Below are 17,791 nucleotides of genomic sequence, written 5' to 3'. Positions count from 1 at the left end.
TTCTTCATTTGTGCTGTTCAAACTCATCTGGGAACTGGGACATCTGTGCTGGAGGTGAAGGTATAAGGTGTAGCCCTGGGACTTTGGTTGTCTCTCCTCTTTGGCTCTCCATATTCTTAGCCCACTCTCCAGGTGCTGGTATTGCAGTATTTCCCATGTCTGGTTAGAGGTGTGCTCTTCCAACTTCCTCCCTTCTTGATCTCTCTGGTGAGTTTGAAGGGTAAGTGTATCAGAGAGCTGCCCAAGGCTTCTAGGGGACAATGGGGATCCAGTTGTGCTCTAAGTCTGGGGATGATCAACCCAAAGCCTGCTGCCCTGTGTAGGGCCTGAGTATGGAACAGACAGAGGCTGCTGCCCTTGGGTGCAGACAGTGTATTCACAAAGGTGAAGGTGTTACCTCAACCAGGTTGACTTGGCCCCTGTCAGGATTGGAGGCTTGTAGAAAGCCAGCATGTTGGATTTCAACTTTGATGCTTCCTTTGATGGAGTGCAGAGCACTGTAGACCTGTACATGGGGCCCTTCGCTCAGCCTTGCTCACAGCTTATTATCATTCATACTGCAGACCTGTAGATCTCAGTGCTTGTGACCTGACTGAGTCCTGCCCACATGTATCCATGGGTAGACAGACAGGATGCTATTTTTGTTGTGCAGAACCAGCTCCAGGCTGCTGCTCTTGATCAGAGAGAACATTTACTTTCCTAATGGAGTTCCTCTGAAAGAAAGGCAAACTTTCGATGTCACACAAAGAAGAAGCTGTATTAAGAGGTTTGTTTTTTTTTTTAATCTCAGCTACTCAGAGCAGAAATAGAATGATCATGGGTTTGAGGATAGTTGGGCAAAGGTATCAAAATCTTCTGTCTCTAAAACAAAGGACAAATAAGCAAAAGGGACATATGGTAAAGCACTTGCCTGGTATGTACAAGGCCCTGAATTCAAGCACCAGTATTCAAACAACTTATTTTTCACTTCGATTTTTTAAAATTTGAATTAAGTTTATTATAATACTATTTTCATCTGTCTTACTAGTTGATAGTGCATCATTTGGCTTTTCTCTAATGAATAAAAACATGGAAACAAGGAATAGAAATTAAAATAACAGTATTTTGACTAAGGAATATATGTACACAGAAATTTTTACTTTTTTTTTTTTTTTTTGCCAGTCCTGGGGCTTGAACTCAGGGCCTAGCTTCTTTTTTCTCAAGGCTAGCACTCTACCTCTTGAGTCATAGCACCACTTCTGGCCTTTTCTGTTTACATGGTGCTGAGGAATCGAACCCAGGGCTTCATGCATGCTAGACAAGCACTCTACTGCTAAGCCACATTCCCAGCCCCTACTTTTTTTTTTTTGTTAGTGCTAGGGTTTGAACCCAGGACCTACCTATTCTAAGCAAATGCTCCACCACTGACTTACCACCCCACCTCAAGCCCAAGAAGCTTTTCTTTCTTTCCTTTTTGGGCTGGTCCTGGGGCTTGAACTCAGAGCTTGGGTGCTGTCCCCAAGCTTTTTTGCTAAAGGTTAGCACTCTACCACTTGAGCCACAGTTCCACTTCTAGCTTTTTTGATGCTTAATCAGAGATAAGCCTTATGGACTTTCCTGCCTTGGCTGGCTTTGAACACAATTCTCAGATCTCAGTCTTCTGAGCAGCTAGGATTACAGGCGTAAGCCACCAATGCCCAGTTCCCCCAAGCTCTCCTTTCAAGGTGGAGATAGCAAATGGGAAACATATTCACATGAATACAAGTTTTAAAAAAACAAACTAGAAATGAGGGAGGAGGTAACAAACAGTACAAGAAATGTATCCAAGGCCTAACATATGGAACTGTAACCTCTCTGTACATCATTTTGACAATAAGTATTAAAAAAAAAGAAACCTAGAAGGTCTAACATAAAAATGGAAGGAACTCGGCTCTCGGTAGTAGAAATTTCTCTTTAACATTGCAATTTTAAGAGCAGTTCATTTTTACTTAATTTTATTCAACTCCAGTGTTTCTCATATTGCCACTATCCTCAAAATTATGTAACTTATAGAATCTTAAGGCTTTCCATTATCCTCCTCTTTTTTTTGTTTTGAAGTCTTTCAAAGAGGACAAAAAGGTTTTCACAGAATCTTGGGCAAATTACAGTAATTTAAAATTATGCATGCAATTAAGGAACTTTTTTTAGAGTATTAAATGTTGTCATACAGGAATGAATGTCATTTTGAGCAATAATTGCAGTTTGCCACTTTGGTAAATTAAAGTGACTTGTTCTGGAATGATTACTTAGTAATTTCAGAGGCATGCCAGGGATTTCTAACACTTTAGCCTCCCAATACCAAGCCAAGGTTGGGCCAGCCTGTGCCTGACTGGCCTGCTGGCACACTCGGGTCCTTGCCACCAGTGCCTCTGGGCGCGCGTCCAGCTGGCTGGGTTTGCTCCTGCGTCCTCTTAGGATTGGCTGCCAACTTCAGGCTGTGGACTTGGAGAATTCAGGTTGTAATATTTTTTTCTCAGTGGTAGGCAAGGATGAGAGGAGAACAGGAGTGAGGTGGAGACTTGCCCTTGGTTGAGGGGTGCAGGAATCAGTCATATTCTGTATCACAATTAGACACTGTACGTTTTTAAACAGCAAAGGAACTGACTCATGCTTCACAGCCAAGCTGGCCAGTGCCTCTCTTGTTTGTCTTGGTTGTATCACTCAGTCTGCCCCCACTGTTCTATTGTATGTATATTGCATTCATTAAATCCCACATTTATGAATAATATTGCTACTTCCAAGAGTTAGCCAAGGAGAACTTCTGTAATGAGGATTAGAAAACCTCCACACCATTGGAACAGAATGTGTTGGGTGAGCCAGGTGTGGTCGCACGTACTTCTGATCACAAATTTAATGTCAGCCTGAGAATGACCCTGTCTTAACAAAACAAACAGAAATGGAGAGAATGAGTCATCTGATCACCTTCCTTTGGACAGTGCAGTCACAACTGAAGCTGTCGCTGCTGCTACTTCCCATATATGGTAGAAATAAGCTTTGTGCTCTGAGCTAACCTTAGTGCTACTCATTCCAAGCCTCAATGTTTTTGCCTATAAAATGGAGACAACAAAAGAATCTGTTGCAGAGTGATGAGGAAGATCACTGTTAAAGCTCTTGGGAAAGAACCTGGCATTTCTTGTGTGTTCACATGGATGATTCTGATGCTTTGCCTTGTCTCTGGAAACTGAATGCACAAGGGCCACAGGTGCCTGGGAACGTCTGGATGTGGCTGTAAACAGGAGTAGCCTGCTTTGCAGTCTGACAACTCTAGGAGTGGCATGTTTCCTTGCTGCTCTGGGCTGTGGACAGCCTGGGATATAGAAGGCCTTGTGGATAGGAAGCCAGATCTTGACATCAACAACCTATTATCTGAAGACTACACAGAAGCACGATTGTGGCAATAGCAGTTAATATTTATTCGGTGCTTACATGATACCAAGTGCTAGGCTAAATACTGCTAATGTGTATATGTACATACGTATGCTGCAAAATTTCCCCCATTTTTTCAGTTGAAGAAGCTGTAGGTTGGGACAGTTGGTAGCATTCCCCAGATGACACAGCTAGAAGACACCTGATGCTCAGCACACCTGTACCATGGCTGCAGGTGCCTTTATCACTTGATATGTTTACAGCCCTGCCTGCCAAGTAGACTCACTTGGGAGCTTTTGGTGCCAGAGCTCCAGTCCCAGTTAAGTCAGAATCTCCATGGCACGGCCCAAGCATTGGAAACTTCACACTCCCAGGTGGTTTCAGTGCTTGCAGCAGTGTTAGGAAAGGTGTGCTACAGGAAGATCCACAAACTGTTGGGAGGCTAAGTGGTTAAAAATAAAATATTCACAGCATTGTGCCAACAAAGGAGATGTTTTCCTGGCAGCAGATGAGGTAAATGGATGGCAGACATACATAGCAAAGCTCTGCCCCTAAGATCATACCTTTCAGGAGAAATCTTGTAAAGTAGGTATGATAGGAGAATACCAAATATACACCTTTCCACATTGTTTTGTAAGACCCTATTGAAGGGAATAGAGTCACATCCTGGGTATCTCTTAGAAGACACCTAAAACACCAAGAAGTTGAGTAATTTTACGAGAGTCACATAGCAAGTTAAAAGTGACTTGTTTAAAAAATGACTTGAGGGTTCAGACTACTTAATCCATCTTCTGTTTCTCTTGGGCTCATGGGTATCAAAGGATGGGGTGGGTAGAGTGGGGTCTTGATAATTGGGTGGTAGAGTTTTGCAAGGAATTTACTAACCTTGCCTGTCCTATGGTGATAGAAGTCTATTTTTGTGCTTCTATGTCTTCTAAACTTCTTTTGGTCTGAACTGATATACTAGGCCCCGATAAAAGTCACTATTTCTTTCCTATAATTCTATTCATTACAAACTAATAATTATTCAGAGGGAAGTCTTTATTTATCACTTAAGGTTTTAGAATATCTATGCCTATACTGATGGTGTCCTAAAGGGTGAAACTGTGTAGTAGCTTTGTAGTGCGGCTCCATAAATCATTTTCCCAGTTTTTACATTCTGTATTCTGTGTTAGGACAGGAATGCCTTTTCTGATTTCTCATCTCTCTGGGTGTTTTCTGTAGTCAGGGGGAGACTAGGTTGGTGCTTACCTGAGTCTGGCTACATGACTGTGCCTCCAATAGGGTCAACAGGAGTGTTTTCGTTGGGTGGGCTCAGCATAGCCCCTCATTACATGTATGTGCCTTGACCTTCCTTACAAAGAAGAAATGGTTCCAGAGACATGAAAGAGCTGACCGTGGAGGGGCTTGTGTGCTTCTCTTCTCTGAACTTCTGCATTAGGTCCAACGTCTGGTGCACAGGGCTAAGCACTGAGGGGTAGAGAGGCCGGGGTATGTGGGAGGGGGCAAAGAATGGAGTATTCTGTATGAAGTTGGGTATTCTCTTTAGGGTCCTGGTGTTGGAGCAGCAATCCAGAGAGAGAGAGAGAGAGAGAGAGATCCTTTTGACACATGTGTCTATAAAATGAGTTTTCCAGACAGAGAGGGTTGGAAGGGCAAGAGGCCATGGGGCCTGTCCAGGCTGGCATTGTTACTCAGTAAGCATCGCTGTGTGGATACATACTATGAGGGAAGTATGCAGAAAGACCTTGGAGAGGAAGTCAGAGAGGAAGCCAAGTGGCCCAGGTCACTTGGGGTTCAAGCAAAGCTATCTTCCAGTTTCTCTTTGGTTCTGACCTGTTGGTATGCGAGTTCACATAGGCTCCACGGCTCAGTTTGTAGATATTCTGTCAGCTACTCTATGGACACACATCACTGAAATACCCTGCGTTTTATATGCCTGTCGTCTTTCTGTGGCTCTTAATGATCCCTCTGTGTCTTCAGTCACATAAATGACATGGTCTCTGTGGCTTTCATATCTAATGGGAAGCCCTGAAGACCTGCCAGGGTTTGGCTGGGGAGTGATGGATGCAGGTCGGAACTGTTGGAGGGGGCCTTTGAAGAAATGTTCTGGGCATGTTAATGGGTGTTAAAGGTGTGTGTGTGTGTGTGTGCGTGCATGCGTGCGTGCGTGCGTGTGTGTGTGTCCTAGAGTTCTTGAAGGAGATAGTAGAATCGCTAAAATTTATGTAGGTACATATGTAGAAACTTTTTCTAATAACTGATTCTGAGGTGTTCAGTGATGCTGGGTGTAATGTTTAATAGAAGCAGCCTATGTTATAGGAATGCACCCCTGTAAAGAAGACTGTGTATTTTCTTTTGGCTTTTCTGACTGTTAAAATTTAGTCCTGTGTTAATTGTTTCATTGCTAGAAAACTATTTTTTTCTGTTTTTATTTGTGTTAAACAGTGTTGTTGTTGTTTCCAAAATGTGGTCTTCAAATCAACAGCATTATTGTCACCTGGGAACTCATTAAAAATGTGTCACCCAGGGCTGGGGATATAGACTAGTGGCAAGAGTGCCTGCCTCGGATACACGAGGCCCTAGGTTCGATTCCCCAGCACCACATATGCAGAAAACGGCCAGAAGCGGCGCTGTGGCTCAAGTGGCAGAGTGCTAGCCTTGAGCGGGAAGAAGCCAGGGACAGTGCTCAGGCCCTGAGTCCAAGGCCCAGGACTGGCCAAAAAAAAAAAAATGTGTCACCCAGAACTAGGCTCACGAAAGGGGCTGTTGAAACTGTACATTTACATTTTTTAAATTTTCAATTGCAATTTAAAAAACATGTGTAGAACACATGTGGCTCACTTCTATAATCCTAGCTACTAAGGGGCTGACATCTGAGGATCAAGGTTCAAGGCCAGCCTGGGCAGGAAAGTCCATGAGACTCTTATCTCCAATTATCCACACAAAATCCACAAGGGAGCCATGGCTCAAGTGGTATAGTGCTAGCCTTAATTGAAAAAGCTGGGACAATGCCTAGGCCCTGAGTTCAAGCCCCAACACAAGCACATAAAACAATATAAACCAACGACACATGGTATGGAGCTGTAGTTGTAGGCTCTGAGTTTAAGCTCCAGGACAAAAAGTAGTACATGATAGAAAATTTAGCATCGTAACTATTTCTGTGTTCAGGTCAGTAAAATATTTTTACATTGTTGTATATTAAATCGCTAGAGCTTTTCAGCTTGCGAAACAAAGGCTATGTATTAAATTTTAACTCTAATGTTGCCCCTGCACAGGGCCTGAAAACCATCATCACACTTTCTGTCTTTGCATTTGATTACTTTAGGTAACTTACAAGTAGTATCATACAGTATTTGTCCGTTAACATCTGGCTTAACTTACAATATTCATGTATTTATCTCTATTGTAGCATGTGTTAGAAGTGCCTTTCTTTTTAAGACTGTAGCCCTAATACTCCACTATGTGTAAGCATATGTGTACATATATATAAGTGCATATATTTACACCCATACGCATACATTTATACTAATATGTATGAGAGAAGCTAATTTTGTTGGTCCAACTTTGTCCATCAGGTGAGCCGCCTCCTGATTTTGGGAGGGGCCAACGTGAACTATAGGACAGAAGTGTTAAATAATGCCCCCATCCTGTGCGTCCAATCTCACTTGGGCCATGAGGAAGTTGTCACTCTGCTCCTGGAATTTGGCGCCTGCTTGGATGGTGTGTCAGAGAACGGCATGACTGCGCTCTGCTATGCGGCAGCTGCTGGCCACATGAAGCTGGTGTGTCTGCTGACCAAGAAGGGAGCAAGGGTAAGCAGCGTCCTTCTCCATGGTGGGGACAATGACCAGGATGTGGGCACAGGGTGGAGAGTAGCTTCCTATCATTTCTAAAGCTGTTATCCTCAGGGCCAGTCTTCCTTGTTCTCTGCCTTGAGAAATTATCACCAATTGAGAAATGATAGCATAGAAGGGTTATGGGCAAATGTGTAGTGTGACCTGGGGAGAAGCAGTCTCAGGAAGAGAGGTGGGCCCTGTGTCCATGCTTAATGATGCCTGAGGAGAGGCACCAGGAAGATTCTTGGCCAGTGTGTGCATGAGTAGGACATCATTTACAAAGCCTGAAGACACTGACGTGTAACTCAACATGGCATCACAATGGGTTGAAATTCTAAATGTTTGCTTTTATTTCCTCATTTCCCTGGCCTCTTATCCATTTTAGTCCATGTTCCTTTTAAAACAATAGCATAGTTCTGTGGGTTTCAGAAGCCTCTTGCTTGAGCTACAGGAAGGTCTGGAATCATGTTTCCACTTAGCCCGTAAGGCTGAGACTTTTCACCTGTCCACTGGGAATCAGAGCAGTGTCTCTTGACCTTGAACGTGCAGTAATACATTCCCATTAATAAGCAACTGTAGCTTACTAGACCAGTTATTTTAGAACTATCAGTGCTAATAGATAAAACAAGAAGGATGTCAGCTTACAGTGTCATTTATGCTTATTATAAGTATCTTATTGGCAAGTCTGCCTTTTGAATAGCAAGTGCCTGTTTATTTAAAAGGATTTTAAGTTCAACCCCACCCCCTAAGTAAAGCCTATAAAACCATTTGGCTTATAGTATCAATGGGGACACCTCTCTCTTTTGCTTGCTCGCTCACTCGCTCAACTGCTCGATCGCTCTCAAAAATATAACACTTGGGAAGCCTAACCTTCAGGTCCTAGAAGGGAAATACCTCTGTTTTCAGCTCCCAGAAATCCTTTATTCTGAGGTCCCGGGCCAACAGGCCCTTCTCATTGCAGATGGAAGCCAGCAGTCAATATTGGTAGCTTTAAAAAAAAAAATACTGTCATTTATAAAGGTGATGTACAAAGGAGTTTAGTTTCGTAAGGCAGGTAAAGAGTAAATTTCTTCCAATTTTTCCCTCCCATCCCCATGCACAAGTTGTATAGTTCATTTTCAACATAGTATCTATTGAGTACTACTGCTGTATTGGTTTGCCCTTTGAATATCAGTAGCTTTTGCAAAGCTCCCAAGTTAAGATATTCAGACCATCACAAAATCTCTAAGCAAGGTGGACCTAGGCTCTGGGGTCCCCCTTCAATCACAGTACTCCCTGAGTTTAAGCAAGGCAATAGGTCACCTGCCCCTATGCCTTTAGCAAGTATGCAGTTCTCTCTCTCTCTCTCTCTCTCTCTCTCTCTCTCTCTCTCTCTCTCTCACACACACACACACACACACACACGCGCACGCGCACACATGCACACACATATACATATACACACCCTTTCTGGTTAACTAGCCTGCCTCCCACAATGTTATCTATCTCCCTTACATTCCAGCATGTTCTAGGCCACTCCTTGCATGTACTCCCTTTCTGGCCTTCCTCCTTCAGAGAGGTATTCAATAGATTCCCTCCTTTTCTTTTTTTTTTTCCCTTTATTTAGTGACCAAAGAACTGCTCTCCTCTCCCAAATTGCAGCTTCTCCCAGAAGCCTGAGAATGCGCCCTGAGCAGCCCATTGAGTTGCTCTTCATTTATGTTCCTAAGAGAATCTGGGGCTCCCTGTAGTTTGCTTGGAAGACATTTGGAATAAGAGGGTATCTTGTAATCTCTGGCTGTGTACAAAGGGAATGAGAGTCTCAGTCCTTACTACCCTGAAAGAAATCAGGCAAAGGTGTAGGGCAGTCCAGAAAGACAAATAAGAATGTGAACTCTGGGGTAGGGGTGAGGTTGCACAGATTCTTGGGATGCTCTGGTGTTCTCAGAGTTAAAATAATGCTTACTTGTGCTCCTGCCCCTTCTCTCTCCCCAGGTGGACCACTTGGATAAGAAAGGTCAATGTGCACTTGTACACAGTGCACTGAGGGGCCACGGGGATGTGCTGCAATACCTACTGACCTGTGAGTGGTTGGCAAGTCCTTCCCAGCCAGCAACGCTGAGGAAGAGCCAAGCTCTGCAGCAGGCACTGACGGCGGCTGCCAGCATGGGTCACAGCTCGGTGAGTGGGCTGCAGCCTTCCTTCCTGACTAATGGGAAACTGTAGTTCAGTGGTCACTGGTGTTGGCCAGTTGCCACCTTTCAAGTTATGAGTCTATGGCATTCTAAAGGAATGAAAGAAAACAGGAATTTCCAAGACTAGCCACTGGCCTTGATCATGTTTAAGGGCTTCTGTTGCAAACAGGTCCTTCCTACACATGAGACTCCTTGTCTCCTGCATGTGTGATGGGGGGAGGTGGGATTGTTCTTCCCGCTTGAGGCTTTTCTCCATGGTGTGCATTCTCTTCTTGTTTATCTCTTCATTCCCTGTTCTACTTTCACCCTCTACCCTGCCTTTGCCCCTTTGATTCATTCTTTTGTCCTTGTATTCTTGTAAAAGTAATCACATGGAATCCTACTTCTAAAATCATTCTTGCCTATTGAAGGGTTTAAAAAAATAGAACTTGAATGCTTTGATAGCATGTAAGAATTCTTGTCATTTGTGGTTCCCACATCGAAGGAGAACTTCATGCAGCAGTTAAATAGAGCATTTATTTCTGGAAGATGTCAGTATTCCTCAGTTTGAAGATTTAATTGTCATCTCCTGACCTGTGTCTTAGCTTTGTCTGTGAATTTAATAGCATTTTACTCCTGCTTTTTTTTTTATGTTATTTCTCACACTGTATTATCTTCAAGCAATTAGAGATGCCAGCATTTGGTAAGATTCTTTCCCCAAAAAGGCATCAAGTAAATTAGAGTGCCAAGCTGGCTGGCTGACATTTGCACTTAAACACACAAGTTTTTGGCATTTAAAACACTGAAAACACATGCATAAATATGCAGAGTGTGTTATGTGTTCGTATCTGAAAAGATAAATGTTTTTCTTAATGTTCCCTAAGTCTGAGTGGGTTTGGAATGTGGGAAAGCATCGTTGGGAGGACTGAAATGCTGTGTTTGGATATGGCCCTTCTCTCATCTCATGTGAACCCCTCATGGAAAGATGGCTTGGAGGAATGCTAAGCAAAAACCACCTTGGCACAGCCAAGTGACCACTTGATGGAAATTCACAGGAGTATTTGTAGGGTTGGTTTTTTAAATCTCTTATAACACAGGGCCACAAATTTAGTGGTTAAAAGCAAAGCTTACTCTCAACAGCTTATTCTCAGAAGTCTAAGATTAAGGTAGCCTTCTGAAGGCTATAGGAGGGAGTATGGCTTCTAACTTCATAAAGTCACCTGTATTCCTTAGCTTGTGGCCCCTCCTTGAGCATACATCACTGTTGCTTCTGTCATCCCTTCCTCTAACCTGGGTTCCTCCTGCTCTCTGTCAGCACTGTTAGGGTAATATTAGGTATATAACATATGCTATATATCCTGACAGTTCAGAATAATTGCCCTATATCAAGACTGGTAACCACATCTGCAGTTTGCTCTTGCCATTTAAAGTAATACCCACAGGTTCCTGGACTTAGGTTGTGGACCTATTTCAAAGCTCTTATTCAGCCTACCACAAATAATATGGATGGGGGGACTGGAACGTGGTTGTGTCTTGTTCTCTTGTCACTGATACTGCTCAGGTGAATGTTGACTCTGGTCCAGGGCATAAATGCTTTGTCTTCCTGAGAGCCAGCTTTCCTGCCTAGAGACTTACAACCTGACCTGCTCTTTGACAGGAAAATGCCCAGGAGGGAAAAGAACAGTACTGTCAGTAGAAAAATTGCTTGGTTGATACTTAAAAATTCTTTTAGAAAAATAGGTATCTTGTTTTTCTTCCTTGTGAAAACTGGATTCACCATCTTCTGGTGATTTATGCAGGAACTGCATTTTATGCGATCTGCCGTGTCCTTTGTTGATTAGTCTGGCATATTTGGGTCATGTTGGAATTCATTAGAATTCTGAGTACCTAGTAATCCTAAACAACGTTGCTGAAATTCACAGAGATTGCGTTGTTCTTTATTTTATTATTATTCTCCAAGTTTAAAGTGTGAATAGCATATGAATTATATTTGAAAATGGTTTTCATTATATTTCGCTCCTTGTGCATCATGAGATAATAACAGCTAAAAACCAACCCTCTCTTTTTTGATATATGAGGTATAATAAACATCTATTACTATGAGGATTCATTAAACCTCCTTGCCACTTCTGACAGGTGGTCCAGTGCTTGCTGAGAATGGAAGAGGAACATGAAATCGAAGTCAATGGCACCGACACATTGTGGGGAGAAACAGGTAATTATGCTTCCACTGCTTGTAGTCAAGGGCAGCTTGCTTGATGTCTGAGCTGGCATTGTGGCCTAATTGTTTTAGGAATGACTTGTGATCCATGTAACTCCTATTTCCATTTTATCACAAAGCATTTGAAGTTTAAACCTTTTTAAACTTTCCAAACGAGCAGTAAAACTTCCCTAGAAGCATATAAAACCTGAATCATTTTTTAACTACATTAGCAGTTACCCTGCCCCTGAGAAATGTCAGATGGAAATACCTAAATAAGGCCTGCAGGTTCATCAAGTCTTCACATGTCCTAACCCACTGGACCTTCCTGCCACTCAGGCCAAGCAAGACAGGCAGGAACTCCATGCAGTCTTCGTTTTCAGGTGAATCAAAGGTGACTCAGTAGGGAAGACAGGGCCTGCCTTCCTTATAGGATGAGGGTAGAACTGCCTGAGGGGCCCTTCCTAAGACACTGAATATGAAGTCTATTTCCATTGAGCAGGATCTGTATGTGTTTAACTCTAGTGGGAAGAAAGCCAGGGGTGGGTGGATTTTAATATTTATTTTTTTTTTAAGCAGCAGCTTTAAAATTTTCTATTTGACTGAATTGGCATTCAAAATCTGTGACTTCATGAATCACTGTTTTTAGTGGATGCAACTAAGAGCATTTAATGAGCATTTCTAGGCTATGTATACATAATGTGCGTGACTTTAATTTCTCTTGCATAAATTTGTTTCCAAATGATTTTCTAACCAAATGGTGGTATGGCCAGTTCATTAACTAACACGTACTGAGTAAGAGCCTCAGAGACTTTCCAGAGTCCCCTCAGGGCTGCTACTATCAGCCTGGCTTTCCCATCACTCAGCTCATTGCAGAAGAAGAGCAGGGCATGACCCATATTGCATAGAGAATACAGGCCCGATTCTGAATTTCTGTCTCTTGCTTGAGATTCTGCCAGTTGGTTGATGGCTAAAGAGACAGTTGAGGAACCAAAGACTTCACATATTTATTAGCTCATAGTTTCTGTAAGTCAGAAGTTGGGACGCAGCAGGGCTGAGTTCCTTATGAAGGGTCTTTCCAGCCCACAGTGTAGGTACTGGCTTGGGCTGTGTTCTCATCAGTCACCAACTTCCTAGCACTGAGGTTATTGGCAGACTGGTTCCATGGATGTCAGAAGGTGTACAGAGGGCTGGGAATATGGCCTAGTGGCAAGAGTGCTTGCCTCCTACACATGAAGCTCTCAGTTCGATTCCCCAGCACCACATATATGGAAAATGACCAGAAGGGGCGCTGTGGCTCAGGTGGCAGAGTGCTGGCCTTGAGTGGGAAGAAGCCAGGGACAGTGCTCAGGCCCTAAGTCCAAGGCCCAGGACTGGCCAAAAAAAAAGGTGTACAGAATGATACAGCCCCTCCCTTGTTTCACCTGCAGACGCCTTTAAGACCTATCAGCCTAGAACTTTATTGAGAGACATCTAATAATCTTAACTATGTAAGCTTAAAAAGAAATCCAGGTCAACATTGTTTTTCAGACTTACAGAGCCACAGCAGCTTTCTGTAGATTGTATCTCAAGCAAACCAATCTTGCCTTCCTTCTCTCTTTTTCTGCATGGTGCCTCCTTTTGTCCATATTCTTTCAACCACCAGTGTCTTCCCCAAAGCCTCCTGTCAAGGAAATACTTTTAAAGATTCTGTGGAAGTTTTAAATTTAAGAACACTTACAAATTTATGGCTAAATACATCATTGTCCCAAAGGTGAGGCCTGTTTCACCTAACTCCAGGTAACGTGGGGAAAAAAGCAGATGTTTTCTCTTGCCATGCTGCAGAGAAGCAGTGATAGTGACTGCATAAACAAACGGGTCACACAGCCTCTCTCTCTCACCTTCAAATTCTAATCAGCAGAGCCTGGCAGCTCCCCAGCCTATGTGGAACATGCAGCAGGGTCTGCTGTTTCTTATTCTAGGAGTCTTCAGCAGCGAAAGCAGTCATTTGCTTGGTTTTCTTTGGTCCCCTCATTCCTGGGTGTTCTCAATGATGCTTTGTGTCCAAAATACCATAGACTGGCCCTTGTCTATTGTTAGCCACAGCAGAAGCATAGGATCCCTGAAAGCCACTCATCTAGAGTGTGGGAGGGAAGTTGGCAGAACACCTGGAAGCTTGCATCCATAATACAGGCATTATTCCTCCAAGAACCTTTGTATCCATTTACAAGTCTGTTCAATGTAGATTTAGCTAGGGACAACTCTCCTTTCAAATGCTGACTGACTGGTTGGGAAGGTTGATTCTATCCTCGAAGGGTATGTTGTTTTCCATGTGGTACTACCACTTGTTTGCATTACAGTTCCTTCCCTGCCATCTCTTCCCTCAGCCACAGTCCAGAGGTGGGGGGCCCCCTGCACCAGTGCTTCCCCACTTTTCTGCCAGGACAGACTCGTCCAGTCCCTGTGTAGCTGCTTCACAGGGGTGGTCGTGCCACTGTTGATTGGGAACAGTGGGTCTTCAGAAGTGAGGACAGCTCTCTGCCAGAAAAGAGGGCACACAGGAAATGGTAGGTCCATGTGAGGTCCCTTCTTACTCTAACCATGAGGGGAGAAGGGGTAGCTGGAAGGAGGGGAAGGCTGGGAGTGGGAAAAGATAAGCATTTGCCCTACATGCCCTGAGCATCTCACTGCTAGTCGTCCTCACATAACATCACAAAAGGGGAATGACTCCTGAGTTAGATTTGATGGGGCAAGAATGTGGACTGTAGATTTTGAAGACATTCGTCTGAAATGGGAACAGTGTTTATTTAGTCTCAGGGTTTACTTGAGTAAAAACCCATGGGCCTCTAGAAAACTTATTGATTGATGCTGTAACTACTGCTGCTTTTGGAGAACAGAGAGCTTCACTGAAGGCTGACTTCCCTTCCTTTAGCATCTGAGACCTATTTTTCTTGTCTATGCAACGTTTAAAAACCAGCCCTTTGAAATCAGTCCTGTTGATGGAGTAGCTCGGGAGCTTCTTCCTCTTCTTCCTCCTCTTCAATGGAAAATAAAGAAGAGAATACATTACAGAGAAGTTTAGAATTAAGGAGGCATTTATGCCCTAACTGCACCACCTGCAAGGCTGCCAAGCCCTCAGCTTTGGGACACCCGCAGACTTGGTCAGATGATGGTCCCGCAGTTTCTGAGCGGCCTGATAGATGGCCCAAGCCCATCATATACTTTGGTTATCTCTGTCTCAGGCATTCCACAGCCATGACGAATCAGTACCGGCTCCCACAGAGTCTCGACTAAATCAAATTACTGTTTCCATGTCAGTATTTGATGTGAATCAGCCCCAGCTGAAATGACCAGGGACGCTTAACTGGTGACCTCATGCTGTGGGAATTGTTAGACTGTGTTTCCAGGCTTCTCTCCAGTGTGTGAGTCTGTGCTCTGTGCCTCTAGCCAGAGCCTCTTACTCTAAATAAAAAAGAATAGAGGCCCTTCTATTCCAGTTTCTTCCTGTGACATGCACATATTCCCATCTAAAGGGCTAGGGGTGCAGCTTAGTGGTAAAGCCAGTACCTATCATGAACAAGGCCCAGGAGTCAATCCCCAGCAGAACAAGAAAACAGAACCAAAGGTGCCGGTCTGGAAGCAGTCTCCCTTCCCCAGCAGGTTTCCTTTGGCTCATTCTACATTCTCTTAGCAGAACTTACTATTAAATCTTATTGTTTATGTCATTTTCTGATGGGAAGCTCTTTTCCCTAAGTTGTGAGCTTCACCAGATCAAATATTTCTGTATGTGTCATGCTCACCTGGATATACCTCACCTGAGGCTGCTTGGTCTGGCTACTTCTCTGAGAGAGAGAAGACTCAAGACAGATGGAAATTTTGTCTGTCTCTGTTGTCCAGCATAATAGCCATTGTGCATGTGTGGATTACTGAGTGCTATTTTATTTAAATTACCTGTCTGGCCAGGCACCAGTAGCCCACTCCTGTAATCCTAGCTACTCAGAAGAATGAGATCTAGGGATTGCAATTTGAAGCCAGCCTGAGCAAGAAAGTGAGACTTTTATCTCCAATTAACCACTGAAAAGCAGAAAGCACAGTGCAAAGTACTCATTCTTTAACTTGGTACTATTTTAATTGGGGAATATTTCCCAAAGGAATTTGGACATTGTAAATAATTGGTTCCTATCACCAAAGTTGTTAGTAATGCTTTGTCCACCTAAGGAAGAGCTGAGTTTCTCTGTTGTCTTCTGCTCAGGGCAGAAGAGCCTCTCTCCCTTTCCTCAGTGCATCAAAGCAGTGTAGCTCAGCATGGGTGCCAGTCCCAGTTCACTGTGCACTCATTCTGGACAGAACCTGCCCTCCTCTGGGGTTTTAGTCCTAACGTCCTGTCTGCTGGGTCATGGTGTCTCTAAAGCCATCCTTGGGGCAGAAGGTCCATTCTCCACTTTCTCCAGAGGCATTCTCCACAAAGTTGTGATGGAGCTTAGTATGTATGCCATACTTTGTGGTTTTGGTTTCTGTCATGTCTCATGGAGTCACTTTGCTTTCCTATTCTATTCCAGTTCGGCCTCCTTCCTGGATACACCAAGCCATGATATCTGATCTTACCACCTCCAAGACCTTCCCAGAATACAGGGAACAGGACTTTAAAAAAGATTCCTTATTTAATTGTATTTTTCTTATTTTCTTTTAATAGAGGAGGAACTTTGTTTAAGTTCTTTGGTGTGAATTTAAGCTCACTAGATTTAGTTTGAGCTTCACATCTACTTGTTTAGTATATCCCTTATCAAAAATGTTGAAGACAGAAGGGTTTCAGAAGCCTTTCAAATTTTGGAACATTTGCATAGACTTTACTAGTTCAGTATCCCTAATCTAAAAACACCTAAAATCTGAGAGTTTAGGGAATCCCAGATTTTAGATTTGAGAATTAGGAACACAACCTGTACATATATGCCTGTCAACAATGGGATATCAAATGAGAAACTGGAGGAGAGAATTTGTCCATTACTCACTGAATTCCGTAGAAAATGTGTGACTTTTTTTCCTTCTTCCACCAGTGCTGATTTAAAGAGGGTGCAAAGAGATCAATGGGTGTGGAAATCCAGATTTCTGTCATTCCCAAGCAGTAGAAATTCTTGATTGTCCTTGGCATGAGGCATGAAGTGAGAGTGGACTAACCCTGGACCATAGAGGAGAAGGGGGTATTTCCAGGCCTATCTTGGGAGAGGGAGGCCCCCATGTTTGAATACAGTAACCTAGAACTGGAGAGCTGGAGGAGAGAAGCAGCTCATCTGAGGGGCACACAAAATAGTATTATGATACACATACTGAGTCATTTTTCATGTCCTGACAGTGCTCTGCAGGCAGATTTAGACAGGAACAAGGTCATTTTGGATTACTCTTAGGAGTCAGGAGAAAAAGTATAAGATTCGTTAGAACAATGAGTGTTTTCTGGCAATTGCCTTGTAAACAGTCGTCATAGACAGCTGTTTGGTGAGTGAGATATCATAGAGGAGACTGGAGGCAACAGGGTGGGAGTTGGAATCAGACGCCAGCAGGCTCTCAGTAGCTGTGTGGCCTTAGGGAAGCTTTTTTTTGTGGGTCTTTCTTTTCTTCTCTGTAACAGAGGTAATATGATTTTCCTCATAGTATTATTAAAATAGGCTAGAGTCACTCTGGTTTAATTAAGATCAGGGGTTTGGGATAGTTCTACCACCAAGATAAACTCCTGATCTCCAATACAGATTTGCTTTGTGACTTAGGGCTAGTGTTATAGACAGCTATCACTCAGTTCTTTGACTTCAGTACTGAGTGTGACAGTGGACATAACATCTACTTCAGTAGGCTCTTCTTACCGAAGTAAACAGGTGTCTACCCATGGTATTTTGTACAGTGCCCAAGGGCTAACAAATGTTCAAAAGACAGTATATGCAGATTGTGATAAGTTAGTAGTAAATACTGAGGTAAATAGGAATCATTTTATGTTATACATCTGAGCTTGATAGAGTAAGCAATGAAACCTCACACTTTGCAGTTAATTTAGGAAGAAAAAAAATCACAAGTGAAGAAGAGAAGCACCTCTGATCACGTGTCTAATGCCCATCTAGTGGCTGCACAGCTACATTTTATTTTTTAGGGCAGTCTTGGCACTATGAAGCTCACGTTTTATCTTTAAATCCATGATCAGAGACTTGACAGCACAATTTTATTTTTCTTTTAATTTTTATTGTCAAACTGAT

General features: G+C 43.1%; 1 protein-coding gene across 15 annotated transcripts in view; it reads left to right on the top strand.

Moving 5' to 3' along the window:
* Tanc1 (tetratricopeptide repeat, ankyrin repeat and coiled-coil containing 1) overlaps window positions 1–17,791 on the top strand; it is a 235,544-nt gene that overhangs the window by 198,604 nt on the left and 19,149 nt on the right. For all 15 annotated transcript variants that reach the window (XM_048345390.1, XM_048345389.1, XM_048345388.1 and 12 more), the window contains 3 exons: window positions 6,963–7,199; window positions 9,198–9,383; window positions 11,513–11,591. In XM_048345390.1, the coding sequence (XP_048201347.1) occupies window positions 6,963–7,199; window positions 9,198–9,383; window positions 11,513–11,591 (502 nt within the window). The remainder of the gene's footprint in view (window positions 1–6,962; window positions 7,200–9,197; window positions 9,384–11,512; window positions 11,592–17,791) is intronic.

The sequence above is a fragment of the Perognathus longimembris genome, chromosome 4 (assembly GCF_023159225.1).
Source record: "Perognathus longimembris pacificus isolate PPM17 chromosome 4, ASM2315922v1, whole genome shotgun sequence".
NCBI lineage: Eukaryota > Metazoa > Chordata > Mammalia > Rodentia > Heteromyidae > Perognathus > Perognathus longimembris.
Note: the sequence above shows the minus strand (reverse complement) of the source record. Positions and strands in the feature narration are given on the sequence as shown.